The sequence below is a fragment of the Jatropha curcas genome, chromosome 1 (genome assembly GCF_041381405.1).
Source record: "Jatropha curcas cultivar XTBG-Jc1 chromosome 1, XTBG_Jcur_1.0, whole genome shotgun sequence".
NCBI classification, from domain to species: Eukaryota; Viridiplantae; Streptophyta; class Magnoliopsida; order Malpighiales; family Euphorbiaceae; genus Jatropha; species Jatropha curcas.
Window position 1 is genome coordinate 26177973 of NC_143151.1, and position 15388 is coordinate 26193360.

General features: G+C 33.4%; 1 protein-coding gene across 1 annotated transcript; it reads left to right on the forward strand.

The window, feature by feature from the left end:
• Nucleotides 1-10329: 10329 nt before the first annotated feature.
• LOC105641792 (cucurbitadienol 11-hydroxylase) lies at nt 10330-12845 on the forward strand. Its single transcript, XM_012226393.2, has 9 exons — nt 10330-10596; nt 10673-11006; nt 11089-11238; nt 11418-11666; nt 11753-11848; nt 11936-12014; nt 12128-12234; nt 12411-12538; nt 12666-12845. Exons 1-9 carry the CDS (start codon nt 10334-10336, stop codon nt 12754-12756), a joined length of 1497 nt encoding a protein of 498 aa, XP_012081783.2. The 5' UTR covers nt 10330-10333; the 3' UTR covers nt 12757-12845.
• Nucleotides 12846-15388: the final 2543 nt, after the last annotated feature.

Consider the following 15388-nt stretch of genomic DNA (forward strand, 5'->3'; position numbering starts at 1 on the left):
TCTTTCCCAATTTTAGAAACCCTTTCCTAAAATTATAATCTTTGTTTTATGTTTTGTTTTTGTACGTTTTGAAGTGAAAATCCTTCTCCTATAAAAAGGAGAAGGGGACGCAGTGGACGCGTTAATCACGCGTCCACTTTTCCCTTTTTTTCCTTTTTTTTTTCTTTGTTTGGCACCGTCCTCTTTGACTGCCACCAAAACAAAAACGTGTTTTATTTTTTTCTTCATTCAAACGTGTGTGGGTCCCACACGTTTGAATCTCTTCTTTCTTTTTTTTTTCTTTTCAAATGTGTGTGGGTCCCACATGTTGGAGGGACCTCACAACAATTCTCCCCCTCCCGACTACATGGTGGGACTCTCCATCCCTACTGCTTTGACACATAACTCGAACTTCTCATTCGAAACGACCTTTGTTAATATATCTGCAGCATTTCTGTCCGTGTGGATCTTTTGCAACTGAAACTGCTTCTCTTCAATGGCAAGTCTGAGCCAATGATATCTTACATCAATGTGCTTCGTCCGTGCATGATACATAGTATTTTTGCTCAAGTCTAACACACTTTGACTATCACAATAAACTATATATTCTTCATGTTGCACACCCAATTCTTGAAAGAATCGCTTTAACCAAAGCATTTCCTTTCCTGCTTCCGTTGCTGCAACGTACTCTGCTTCAGTCGTTGATAACGAAACACATTTTTGTAATCTTGACTGCCATGAAATAGCTCCCCCTGAGAATGTAAATAGGTATCCTAATGTAGATTTTCTTTCATTAAGATCACCGGCCATATCTGCATCTGTGTAACCAACAAGTGCAGCTTTTCACCTCCAAAAGTTAAACATAACTTTGAAGTTCCTCTCAGGTATTTGAAGATGCACTTCACTGCTTTCCAATGTGTCTTCTGGGGATTTGACAGAAATCGACTCACAATGCCAACTGCATGAGCGATATCTGGTCTTGTACACACCATTGCGTACATTAAACTTCCGACCGCTGAAGAATATAAAACATTTGACATATCTCCTTTTTCTTTCTTTGTTGATGGGTAGGATTTCTTACTCAACTTGAAGTGAGCGGCAAGCGGAGTGCTAACTGGTTTAGCATTCTTCATATTGAACCTCTCTAGAACTCGTTCAATATATTTTTCCTGTGATAACCATAACCTGCAGGACTTTTTGTCTCGATTAATCTCTATTCCGAGAATTCGTCTTGCCGATCCCAAATCCTTCATGTCAAATGCTTTTGACAAATCAATCTTTAACTTGCTAATCATGTGTACATCTGGTCCAACGATTAGCATATCATCAACATATAAGAGAAGGATGATAAATTTACCATCAGGAAATTTCTAAACATATACACAAGGATCTGCATCTGTCCTTTTGTATCCTTGATTCACCATGAAAGAATCAAACTTTTTATACCACTGTCGCGGTGCTTGTTTCAACCCGTACAAGCTCTTCTTCAAGCGACAAACCATGTCCTCTTTTCCCTTGACCTTGAAACCTTCTGGTTGTTCCATATAGATTTCTTCCTCTAGATCCCCATGCAAGAATGCGGTCTTTACATCAAGCTGCTCCAACTCAAGATTCAAACTGGCTACTAAACCTAGCACAACTTGAATAGAACTCATTTTCACAACTGGTGAAAAAATCTCATCAAAGTCAATACCTTTAATTTTGAGTAAAGCCTTTGACGACCAATCGAGCTTTGTATCTCACTAGGTTACCATCATCTTTCTTCAGTTTGTACACCCATTTATTCTTGAGTGTTCTCTTCCCTTTTGGAAGTTTCACCAGCTCATACGTGTCATTCTTTTTCAAAGAATTCATCTCTTCTTGCATGGCCTTTGTCCAGCAATCTCTGTCTTTGCAAGATTGCACATCTTGGAAGCTCTCTGGCTCCCCCTCATTAGTAATCAAAATGTAATCAGAACTAGGGTACCTTGTAGATGGTTGGCGTTCTCTGGTTGACCTTCTTAACTGAGGTTCAACTCCTTCTGGTGGAATGGGGTTCTCCGGCTCCCCCTGCTCAACACCCTCTGCACCACTGTTATCATCTACAATTGTTTCTTGATCCCCTATGACTGGCTCTTCTTCTTCTTCTTGTTCTGATTCTGACATTACTCCTCCTGTGGCATCATCTGTAGGAATGCTTCATAGTGTAATATCAACAACACCATTACTTGTGGAGTCTTCACAAGTTGTATCTACCACGATCTCATTCTCGTGGAATACTACTCCTCGGCTCCAAACAACTTTCTTTTCACTGGGTCCCATAACCTGTAGCCAAACTCTTCGTCTCCATAACCAACAAAAGTGCAGGGAACTGACTTGTCATCAAGCTTTGATCTCTGCTCCTTCGGAACATGCATGAATACCTTGCAGCCAAATACCCTCAGATGAGAGTATGAAATATTTCTACATGTCCAGACCTTCTCCGGGATATCAAAATCCAATGGTGCTGAAGGTAGTCGGTTGATTAGGTAAACAGCAGTATTGACAGCTTCTCCCCAAAATGGCTTAGGTAAGTTGGCCATTTTGAGCATGGATCTGACTTTCTCAATAATGGTGCGATTCATCCGTTCAACAACGCTGTTGTGTTGAGGCGTACCAGGAACTGTCTTTTCATGCCTGATACCGTGCTGACTACAATAATCTCTAAACTCCTTAGAGATATACTCACCACCATTATCCGTGCGCAAACACTTCAAAGACCACTCCAGTCTCCCTTTCCACCATAGCATGGAATTGCTGAAAGTGCTTGAATACTTGGTCTTTTGTGCGCAACAAATATATCCATGTTTTCGTGAGAAATCATCAATGAAGGCAAGAAAATACCTACTTCCTCCAAGTGATTCTACCTCCATGGGACCACATACGTCAGAGTGTACCAACTCCAACTTGTTGTCTCTCCTTCTAGAGCTTTTCAAAAAAGAGACCCGATGTTGCTTCCCAAATAAACAATGATCACAAGGGTTTATTTTACCTTTGGCTAATGGTATGAGGGACTTCTTAGCCAACATATTCAACCCTTTCTCACTAACATGCGCCAGCCGCCTATGCCACAAATTTGGTGAAACATCATCTTCAACTGTATTCAGTTGACTCGCACATATTGTTGCGTGCGTCTTATACAGCGAGCAACATAATTTTCCTCTCGCCACCACCAAAGACCCTTTGGTGAGTTTCCAATTACTGCCACCTGTATGATGGTGATAGCCTTCCTTGTCCAGTACACTCACAGACAACAGGTTCAACCGAAGATCAGAAATATGTCGCACATTTTTAAGTGTTAATGTGCACCCGACACTTGTCTTTATGCAGATATCACCGATTCCCACCACTTGCGAGACACTATTATGTCCCATTTTAATAGTGCCAAAGTCTCCTGCTTTATAAGTGGAAAAGTATTCCTTTTTTGGAACACAGTGGTATGAAGCACTGGAGTCTACTATCCATTCGGTATCTGTATCTCCAGCATGACAACAATCTGCATCATGAGTGACTAAAGTCACCTCACCATCTTCTCCTGAGACTGTAGCAGATGTATTTATGTCATTCTCTTGTCTTCGGTCTGTATTATCCTGTTTGAGTAAACGGCAATTTCTTTTGAGATGACCCTCCTTACCGCAACGGTAACACTTTCTCATTTCTCTGGACTTGGATCTACCACCTGAGTTTACATGCTTTGGACCTCTACTCTTGCTCCGGGCCCTATTCTCTGTGACAAGGGCTTGTGAACTGGTACTTGCAACATCTCTTCTTCGTAGTTCTTCATTAAGTAGTCTATTCTTTACCATAGACATCGTTACCACACTATTTGGAGCTGAGTTACTCAATGATACCACAAGAGTATCCCAGCTATCCGGTAGAGATCCCAACAGTAGGCATGCTTGCATCTCATCTTCTAAGGACATACCGCTAACTGCTAACTCAGTTACGAGTCCTTCAAAATCGTTCAGGTGTTGTGTAATTGATCGTCCCTCTGACAGCTTCAAGTTCATGACTTTACGCATCATGAAAACTTTTCCTTGAGCATTTGTAGCCTCATACATATTCTCTAATTTCTTCTAGAGAACTTGGGGATCTTTTTCATTTCTCACATGGTTGTACAGGCTAGCATCTATCCATTGGCGTATTGTACCCAATGTCTGCTTTTTTAATTTCTCCCACTGCCTTTCTTTCATTTCTTCCGGCTTTGCACTGTCACCTTCAATTGGATCGTACAGATCTTTACAATTCAGGTAGTCCTCCATTCTGGATTTCCACATTGAATAATTCAAATCCGTCAATTTGATCATTGCCCTGTCGTTAGCCATGTTAAATTCTGAATCTGACAAAATTTCACTATTCACGAAATTCACTATTCATGTGAATAGTAACTTTGACAGAATTTACCAACCAAAGGCTCTGATACCAGTTGTTGGGATTCTAACTGATCCTGAGTGGGGCCCGCGGAAAAATACCGGTGGTAAAAGTAAAATAAAATTACTATTACCACATATACCTCCAATAATTAAATATTGAATATTGACGATTGAATCCACCAGAAATAATAATCACGGTAAAAATTAAATAATCACCGTAAATCCCAGATGAAAAATAAGAACACCAAAATTTACGTGGTTCACCCTTCAACTGTTATGGGTTACATCCACGGGACAAAAACTCCGAATAATTCTTCTACTAAAAATAGTAGGTACAAAAGAGATTACAAAAATAGTGACACTCTAAGTGTTTAAACAAAAACACCCTAAAAATTACAATCCTCACTATTTTCTCTCTTTCCCAATTTTAGGAACTCTTTCCTAAAATTATAATCTTTGTTTTATGTTTTGTTTTTGTACGCTTTGAGGACGCAGTGGACGCGTTAATCACGCGTCCACTTTTCCCTTTTTTTCCTTTTTTTTTCTTTGTTTGGCACCGTCCTATTTGACTGCCACCAAAACAATAACAAAAACGTCTTTTATTTTTTTCTTTATTCAAACGTGTGTGGGTCCCACACGTTTGAATCTCTTCTTTCTTTTTTTTCTTTTCAAATGTGTATGGATCCCACATGTTGGAGGGACCCATAACAAATATAGTCTAACTAAAGAGGATTTTTTTAAGCCACTAATTTAAAACATTATAAAAGGGAAAAAAAAAAAAAAAAAGAAAACTCATAGTAGCACAAAAACATAGGAAAGTAAAAAAGAGAACACACAAGTGCAGCAACGCCAAAACATTAAAAAAAAGAAGGAAAGAAAACTCAAGTCGCAAGGGAAAAAAAAAAAAGAAAAAAAAAGAAAACACAAGTGCAACAGTGCCAGAATGAAAAGAAGAAAAAAAAAAGAAGTAACATTGACTATGGCTTTGGGCCAAAAGGATACTCTTTACTATTCCTCTTCAACATTCATACATAGCAACCTCTTTGAATCATATCACAGGTATGTAATCTAATTGGATTTCTTTGAATATAGTTGGTGAATACTGCAATTATTACTTACTATTCGTTTATCAAATTTGGTTTGAATTTGGGGATTGCAGGTTTATCAAACTGAAATAATAAATTATGATGAAATTCTTAATGAGAATACTTCCAAAACATAGCACATAATTCAAAACAAATAAATATAGAATACATAATTCAATAACAATATTATCACACGACATTGAGTTGTTGTTGCCGGTACAATCATGAGCAAGGGAACAATTCCAATAATTTTTAGCGCTCCAATGCTCAATTTTCTCATGTTGTTGCAAATGTCTCCACTGCTGCTATGCCAAATTGGTTTCTTGACACGACTGCAAATTATCGTATGACTCTGACCCCTCACGCTATGACTACCATAAATGAATACACATGTTTAAACAACTGTATGTTGGCAATGGACAAGGGTTTGCACATTTTTCATACAGGCAACTACATACTTCCTAACTCTACTGGTTCTTTTTGATTGAATAAAATTTTATGTGTTCCTGATATTAAGAAAATTTATTATTTGTCCAAAAATTAGCTATTGACAATTCCTGCTTTTTTGAATTCTAGCCAAATCATTTTGTTATAAAGAACCAAACAACCAAGAGAATGTTGCTGCAAGACCTAAGTGAGGATCTAGATGGTGTCTACACTTTACGACTAGCCTTGCCTAAGGCTTTCACTGCTATCACCTCTCCTTCTATTGATGACTGGCACTGCTATACCACCTCTCCTTCTATTGATGAGTGACATTGTGGACTTGGACACCCTAATGTTAAAAAATTATCTTCATTGGTTAAAAATAAACAAATTTCAATTTCTTCTTCTGCTTTGAGTCCATGTTCTAGTTGTTGATTAGGAAAACATATCGTGTATCTTTAGCATCTAAAGAGCACACTGGTTCAAGTCCTTTTGAAATTTATTTTTTCTGATGTTTGGGGCCAACTCTCGTTCAATATAGTTTAGGTCACAAGTATTTCATGCACTGCACAACAGATGTTCATCAGCAGGCTTGCAAACATCTATTGCACTATCTTCATGCAACCTCTTCTCATGGATCTGTATTGTCCCAAAAATCCAATTTTTAGCTCTACTCCGATGGTGATTAGGCAGGATGCCCTGATGACAGGCGGTCTACAAATGGTTATGTTATTTATTGGGGTAGTAATCTTATGTCTTGGTCTTCCAACAAGCAACCCACAGTCGGGGGCAAAGATAGGGTTTAAATTTAGGGGGCAAATACTTAAATGTATAAGTTATGGGGGACAAAGTGGTGAAGGTTTGTTGTAATTTGCTAAAAGGCTAGAGTTTCATCAACGCTAAGGTAAGCTATTTTTTGAAAAATTTTTTTGATTTGGGGGGGGCGGCAATTGTCCATCCTCTCATCAACGTGGCTTCGCCCCTGCCCACAGTTGCTAGATCTTCAACCAAAAGTGAGTACAAAGCATTGGCCAATACAACTACGGAAATAATGTGGCTAACAATTCTTCTTCGTTAACTCGGTTGTACCACTTCTCTTTCGAAGACTTTATGGTGTGATAATATAAGTGCAGTTATCCTTGTTCCAATCTTGTTTTTCATGCTCGAACCAAGCGTGTGGAAATTGATTACCATTTTATTCGGATCAACTCAAGCTCGGATTGGTTTAGGTTCGTTTTGGCAAAAGTTCAGATCAAATAGCTGACATCATGACTAAGCTGTTGGCTCAAGCTTCGTTCTCATTTCACTACAGCAAGCGTCGTATTTGTGCTCCCACTCAACTTGAGGGGGGAGTGTTTAGGTTTATCATTTTGTATAACTATATTCTTAGTATATCTGTTAGTATGGTTTTTAATCCTTATATCTTATTCAAAAATACTCTTGTAACTTGTATAAATGCAAAACATCTTTTATTAAAAATGTACAGATTACAATTCATATAATACTACTCTATCTAAACCTTACAGTTACTACTGCTGATTCTGTTTGTTCCTGATTTTGACAGTTTCTACTCATTTTGAACATGATCAAATAGAGCTACTGTTCATGGTAACATTATTCTTGAATCGGATTATCTTCCCCTAGTTAACAGTTTGAAGAACAAGAAGGTGACTCGAACTGATTTGGGCACCCGCATTATTAATACCTTACTGATTTCATCTTAATTTAATTATTTTTTGTGTTCTCCATATTTATCGAGAAAGGAATAAGGTAGCTGATTTTCATTGCTCAGTCAGTTTTTTTTTTTTTTTCTTACTTTAATTGATCAAGTCTGGATTGAGGAGGTTGCTATCTCTATTTCTCCATTTGTATTAGGCAATAACTTCCTTTGATGAAATTTGGTATGTTTTTCCTAAAAAAAAATGCTAATTTTTGTGAAACCTTACATATGTTTTTCCTTTCTTCTTTCTTCTACTTTTCCCATTTTTTTTTTTTAATTTTTTCTTTATTGTGCTTTTATCAACGGTAATTATTCGATGGATTTCAATTACTAAGAAGATAATATGGTATCACCCATTACAAGTATTGACTACCTTAGATCAATTATCATTGGATAATGGGACAGCTTTGTGAGGGATTTTGGTAAATATTATGCTGAGTTCCAAGCTGTTGTTCAATCACTTGCGCTGCTAATTGATACCTTGCTTGATTTGTATAGTTTTTCGTTTAAAACTAAAATTCAAATTTATTTCAAATTTACAACCGTGATCTGTTTGCATTGTTATGAAAAAAAAAAAATATATCAAATTGACTTTTGAAATTATTCCTACTATATTGAATATGTATATAAAATATTAAATCAATAATTATTTTAATTCAAAATAATCATAGATTTATAAAGTTAATTATTATTATTGATAAAAAATTTTCAATATAACTTACAAATTAAAAACATTTCAAAGTATTTCAATCATAATAATTATCAAGTAATATATGAATACCAGCGCGCGAACTAACGACTAGTTTATCCATACTACTTCTTTTAAGGATTGCAAGTTAAATATCAATTCTTATAATGAGATATTTATTATTCTTTTTACATTTATTAAGTGGAGAATTGGTATGTGGATCCTTTAGATTTTTTTTATCCTTCGTAATTAGTTATTATAACACTAACGAACAAATATCTAATTTACGGGTTCTGACTCAGTTTGCAACGCAGGTTGAAAGAACTTTCGGATTCGATCCCACTAAACACACTTGCAGGGAGGGGCGAAAAGTCTTAACTGTAACTAAACTCTGAGCTGAATTAGGTGGTTCTTGATAATAGGGTCTTAAGTACCAGTTGTTTACCCACAAAAAAAAAAAGAACAGGTATCTAAAAAAAAGACAGATTTATATTCTTAATTAATAATATTAAATTTAAACTCAGCTTGAAAACATAATATTTAAAATCAAATTAAGAATCTTAATATATTTCATAAAAAAGATAAATAAAATAATTTTAACTCAATTAGGGAAGATAAATATTTTGATTCAATTAGGGAATCTTAATATTTTTACAAAATAATGTAATAATATCTTTAGAAATTTATTATTATGACAATTTTAATTTAATTGGAAATTCTAATATTTCTTAAAAAATTAAATAACAATATCTTTAGAAATAGTAGGATAATTATGAATCCTATGTTGAAACTATTTTTTTTCTATTTTTTGTTTTATAAAAAAAGATTAGGATTGGTAATAGGGTTAACTATTTGCATTATTAGTATAAAATATCATTAGTATAATTTGTTATTATAACAGCAAGAGATAAAATTTAAACTCAAGTTTGAAGAGTTGCATGATAAAATTAATATTAGTGTCTAAAATTTGTAGTAATATAGAATACTTATAATGTATCATAAATAAAACATTATATGAAAAATTAGGTCACAAGTATGTAGTGCAAATAACGTGAAAAGCAAGTTCAAAAAACTAATCATCTTTAACATGCTGCTTCACATTTTTCTAACAACCAACAAATATTATTATTATAAAACAGTCGGTTGAAGCCCAAATTATAAATGGGGGAGAATTATTATTTAATCCCTTAATTTAGGTTAATATACTACTTCATCCTCGCTTTTTCAAAATACTTTATTATATTTCTAATTTTTATTATATTTCTAATTTCTATTCAATTTTTATGGATTTTTACTATTAAATTACTATCAAAAGACAAAAATACCCTAATATGAAGAAAACCATAAACTGATCTTCTCCAAATTGAAGATCGTGTTTGTCAAAATTGAAGGCAATAGATAGAAACTATTACCAGAGTTAGCAAAATCAAAATCAAAATGTTAAAATCAAAGTAAAAAAAAAAAAAAAAATGTTGTTAGGATCTTTGAATCGAAATCATCCTCTTCGTTTCCTTTATCTCTCTCTTGTGGGTCTTTTGTTGATAGCTTCTAATTTCCATAACGAAGATAAAAAAAAGCGATTAGATGAGAAAAGGTGAAGAAATTAAACTTTCAAATTTGATGTTTCGTTTAGAAAATCGACTTCAAAAAAGTTTGCATCTTCGTTTTCGGTTCTGTTATTTGGTTTTATTTAAGTTCAATTTAGTTGTTGTTTTTTCTTTTTTATCTTCTTAGTTTTCAGTTACACATGTGCTAAGGGACATTTTGGTCATTAAAAATCTTCCTCTCTCCACTGGCCTGTTTTTTCACTTTGACTCATGGCAAAATACATTAAAATTGGACAGAGGGATAAAATTATAAGTTAAGAATGTAAAAATGTATTTTAGAAAAAGTAAGGATGAAGTAGTAGATTTGACCTAAATTGAGGGACTAAATAGTAGATTTCCCTTATAAATGCCGGACGCATGATTATGCCATTTGTTACGATAACTATATTCATGAAATTAAGGAAGCCTATATAAGTGGAGAGGTTCAGTTCAAATTCATGAAAAGAGCTATTTATATTTGTTTAGCTAGAATCACAAAACAAGGTTTATCACTTATAGAAATGTTGATGACTGAGTTGCTCTTTGGAGCTTTCTTTATTATATTCTTAACTTATTGGATTAACAGATGGAGGAACCCAAAATGCAATGGTGTTCTTCCTCCTGGTTCCATGGGATTGCCTCTTCTTGGAGAGACTCTTCAGCTGCTAATTCCTCGCTATTCTCTTGATCTGCATCCTTTCATCAGAAAGAGAATCCAGAGGTAAAACAATCTCCTTTCTTGAATTTCAGTAGACCTTCATTATAAAAATATTTTAAGCAATTGAAAATTCTTTCAGGTATGGTCCTATATTTCGAAGTAATGTGGCGGGTAGACCAATTGTATTTACTGCAGATCCTGAACTCAATCATTACATCTTTATTCAAGAAAGAAGATTAGTAGAATTATGGTATATGGACACATTTTCTAACTTGTTTGTGCTAGATGGTGAATCAAGACCTACTGGGGCAACTGGTTATATTCATAAGTATATGAGAGGTCTTTTCTTGACTCATTTTGGTGCTGAGAGGCTAAAAGATAAACTGCTTCATCAAATACAAGAATTAATTCATACAACTTTACAGTCATGGTGTAAACAACCAACCATTGAAGTCAAACATGCTGCTTCAGCTGTAAATTCCAAGCTCTGCAGGCTATTAGTTACATAAAATAAATAAGGGTTTGTGCTAATTTTCTTTTTCTGGGTTATTGCAGGTAATTTGTGATTTTAGCGCCAAGTTTCTCTTTGGTTATGAGGCTGAAAAATCACCATTCAATATGAGCGAAAGATTTGCAAAATTTGCAGAAAGTCTTGTGTCATTTCCACTTAATATTCCCGGTACTGCATACCACCAAAGTCTAGAGGTAATTCAGATTTTTTTGAAATAATATATTTTTTAAAAAAAGATAGTGAACTAGTGCATAGTGCATAAAGTATCTCATCTAATTACTTTTGAAATAAATAATTAGGATAGACTCGAGTTATAATGATGTGAAAGTTTAATTTGATTGCAAATTAACATAGTTTGTTTGGTTATGACTAGGACCGGGAGAAGGTGATGAAATTGTTAAAGAATGTGCTAAGAGAAAGACGAAACTCTACTAAGAAGAGTGAAGAAGATGTGCTGAAACAAATATTGGATGATATGGAAAAAGAGAATTTCATAACAGATGATTTCATAATTCAAATTCTCTTTGGGGCTTTGTTTGCTATTTCTGAGTCAATTCCAATGACAATAGCATTACTTGTCAAGTTCCTTTCAGCCCAACCATCTGTAGTAGAAGAGCTGACAGTAAGACGTACACTAACAATAATCTTAATTATATATGATGAATTCTAATAACCAAATATTAACAATAATTATTAAATTTTGCACAGGCTGAGCATGAGGAAATTCTCAAAAATAAAAAAGAAAAAGGGTTAGATTCTTCAATTACATGGGAAGATTATAAATCAATGACTTTTACCCTTCAGGTGATTTTTGTTTAAGTTAGTTAATTAAAGCATACAATATATAGATAGATACAAAAATATCTTATCGGCATGTGGAATAATTGATAGGTCATCAATGAAACACTTAGGATAGCAAATGTTGCTCCTGGATTGTTGAGAAGAACACTAAGAGATATTCATTACAAAGGTATGTTTTTCTTATTCTAAATCTTTTATTTTCTTATTAATTGAAATTAATGAAAACCTTGTTCAAGCTTATTTTAATATTTTTTTAATATATATATATTTTTTTATGAAAAGGATATACAATTCCTGCTGGTTGGACAATAATGGTTCTCACTTCTTCTCGCCATATGAACCCTGAGATCTACAAAGATCCAGTCGAGTTTAATCCATGGCGTTGGAAGGTAATTAATTAAGCTATTTGACAGTTATTTCTTTCTTCTTTATTTTACTACTGAACTTTGCAGATTATGCCATTTCCATTGTTTACCATAATCCTTAATTATTTTCTTGAAGGAGAATAAAAGGAAGAAATTGATATTTGAAATTTGATTTTGGGATAATGATTGATTAATTATAGGACTTGGATTCTCAAACAATATCAAAGAATTTTACTCCTTTTGGTGGAGGAACAAGACAATGTGCAGGAGCAGAATACAGTAGAGCTTTTATCTCTATGTTCCTTCATGTCCTCGTCACAAAGTACAGGTATATTTCTCCTCCTTGTCTATGCCTAATCTTTCATTAATTCAGATTAACTAATTAACTACATATATATATTCTTAATATTATGAGATATCGCTAATTAATTAATTCTGTATTTGAATAATGATAGGTGGAAAAATGTCAAGGAAGGGAAGATTTGTAGGGGTCCTATATTGAGAATTGAAGATGGCATCCATATTAAGTTGTATGAGAAGCATTAATTATAATTATACAAATCTGCAAAATTTCATGTATTTTATACATATATATAGATATATTTAAAATAAAATATGAGGAAATTAAAATTTAATGAATCCAAGACGAAAATATTTTATACTCAGCAAGTTGAATGTTTAATGCTTTTCTGAAACATATTTAAAAAGAAAAAATTAAGAAGGTATTACTTAACCTTGACCTTATATAACAACGATTTCGTTTACTCATTTATTGTTAATTTACTGATTTATCCAACTCAATTAGTAATATCTCAACTCAATTAGGGAAGAGAAATATTTTAATTCAATCGGAGAATCTTAATATTTTTACAAAATGATGTAATAATATCTTTAGAAATTTAATATTATGAAAATTTTAATTTTATTGGAAATTCTAATATTTCTTAAAAAATTAAATAAGAATATCTTTAGAAATATTAGGAATCCTATGTTGAAACTATTTTTTTCTATTTTTTATTTTATAAAAAAAGATTAGGATTTGTAATAAGGTTAAACTATTTGCATTATTAGGATAAAATATCATTAGTAATATATTATTACAACAGTAAGGAACTACATTTGAACTCAAGTTTGAAGAGTTGCATGATAAAATTAATATTGGTTTCTAAAATTTGTAGTAATATAGAATACGTATAATGTATCATACGTAAAACATTATATGGAAAATTAGGTCACAAGTATGTAGTGCAAATAACGTGAAAAGCAAGTTCAAAAAATGAATCATCTTTAACATGCCGTTTCACATTTTACTAACAACCAACAAATATTATTATTATTATTATTATAGAGCAGTGAATTGAGTCCCAAATTATAAACTGAGAGAATTACTATTTAATCCCTTAATTTAGGTCAAATACACTACTTGGTCCTTATTTTTTTCAAATATATTACAACGTCTTTAATTTTTGTCTCTTTGTAATTGCTTATCCTTCCATTCAATTTTAATGGGTTTTGCTGTTAAATTACTATCAAAAGACAAAAATACCCTAATATAAAGAAAATCATAAACTGAGATGGTGTTTAGTCAGCAAAATCAAAATTAAAAAAATTAAAATCAAAGTAAAAAAAAATGTTGATTTAGGACCTTTGAATTGAAATCATCCTCTCCATTTCCTTTATCTTTCTCTCGTGTGGGTCTTTTGTTGATGGCCTCTAATTTTCATCGTGAAGATAAAAAGAGCGATTAGATTGATGCGACTTGAATTGTGCTCCTCAAGCTCACAGGTCGTACAATTAGTAAAAAAAATTATTGTCCCAAAAAAATTGAGAAATAGACTATTAATTTTAAAATTTAACAATTATTAAGAAGGCTGGATATAGTAGGAATGATTAAACTAAGTTGCAAATTGAATTAAATAAAAACAAATTAAAAATAGCAAGTGGAGACGATCAAAAGTTAAATTTAAGCAATCAAAGGGTTGAGACAATCTAGTTATGAGATATCTATTAGCTCCAGTGTAAATCATGTACAATTGGTTTGAATTGTCCAAGTTCCCCTCTCTAGTTTAAACAGACCGTCAAAACCACATGACAACTACTCTCATAGCATAACATGATTAAAACGTGATTATACCCATTCTTGAAGGAGAACTAACCTAAGGTATACAAATTCATATCTCAAGTTTTAATGGAATGTTAAAAATCATATGATATTTGCTCTCATAGCATAATGTGATTAAAATTTATTAAGCCGGTGTTAATTCTTTTTACCCTCAAAGAACTTAGTCTATCTCTAGCTCTAAAATTCTAGGTTTAATATGTGGGATCCAATCTACTTATTAATTTATCAATCTAACAAGTAAATCTAAGATCGTGCAAATATGAGACCTAACACGTTCATAAGCGTTAAGTTGAAACATATTAAATCAAAAAATTTTAGGCATTTAAATATAAATCAAACTATTAAAGTTTACATTTTAAACTAATAGAAAATTCCCATAACTAGGTTTGGATTTTTTAGCCGTTCATTATTGCAAATATTTCAACCAAAATAAATGACATAAAAGAAATAAGAGGCATAATAAAAACAAACTTTGGGTATGCTTTGTTTTGTTGGCTTCTGAATCCTACGTCCAAAACTTGTAAAATAGCTCCTATCTCTTTGCTCTCTCTTTTGTGTTGTAATAACACTAGTGGCTACTGTCTCTTTTTGTGTTACTCTCCTCTCCTTTTGATTGGCTCTCACTTTCTCTCTGTTTTCGCACGTGCGGCACAAAGAATTGCCAAAAGAGTCCAACTCGTCAAGTTTCACATCTGATTCTTTATATAGTTCTCTAGTTCTTGCTTTAGGGTTGGGCCACTTGTATCTACTTGCACTTATTTTCTGATTTGCATCGCCAAATCCCTAGAAAAGAATTGATAAAATCATGCAAAGTGAGTTGCCTCCAAAACCAGATACATTGCTCCTCTAAAACGGTGTAGTATAAGTCTAAATGATCTGTCAAATGATCATTTCGCATATTGTTGCAGGTGTCCAGATTAGGGCTGAATGTTTCTTGGGCTTTCAGCTGGCTACTTCTTCTGAGCTTAGGCATTCTTTGGGCTTCAAATGGGTTAACTTCAAGAGCCTTCTTATTTTCATTGATGAGATTCTCCATTTGACCATTAATAGATCCAT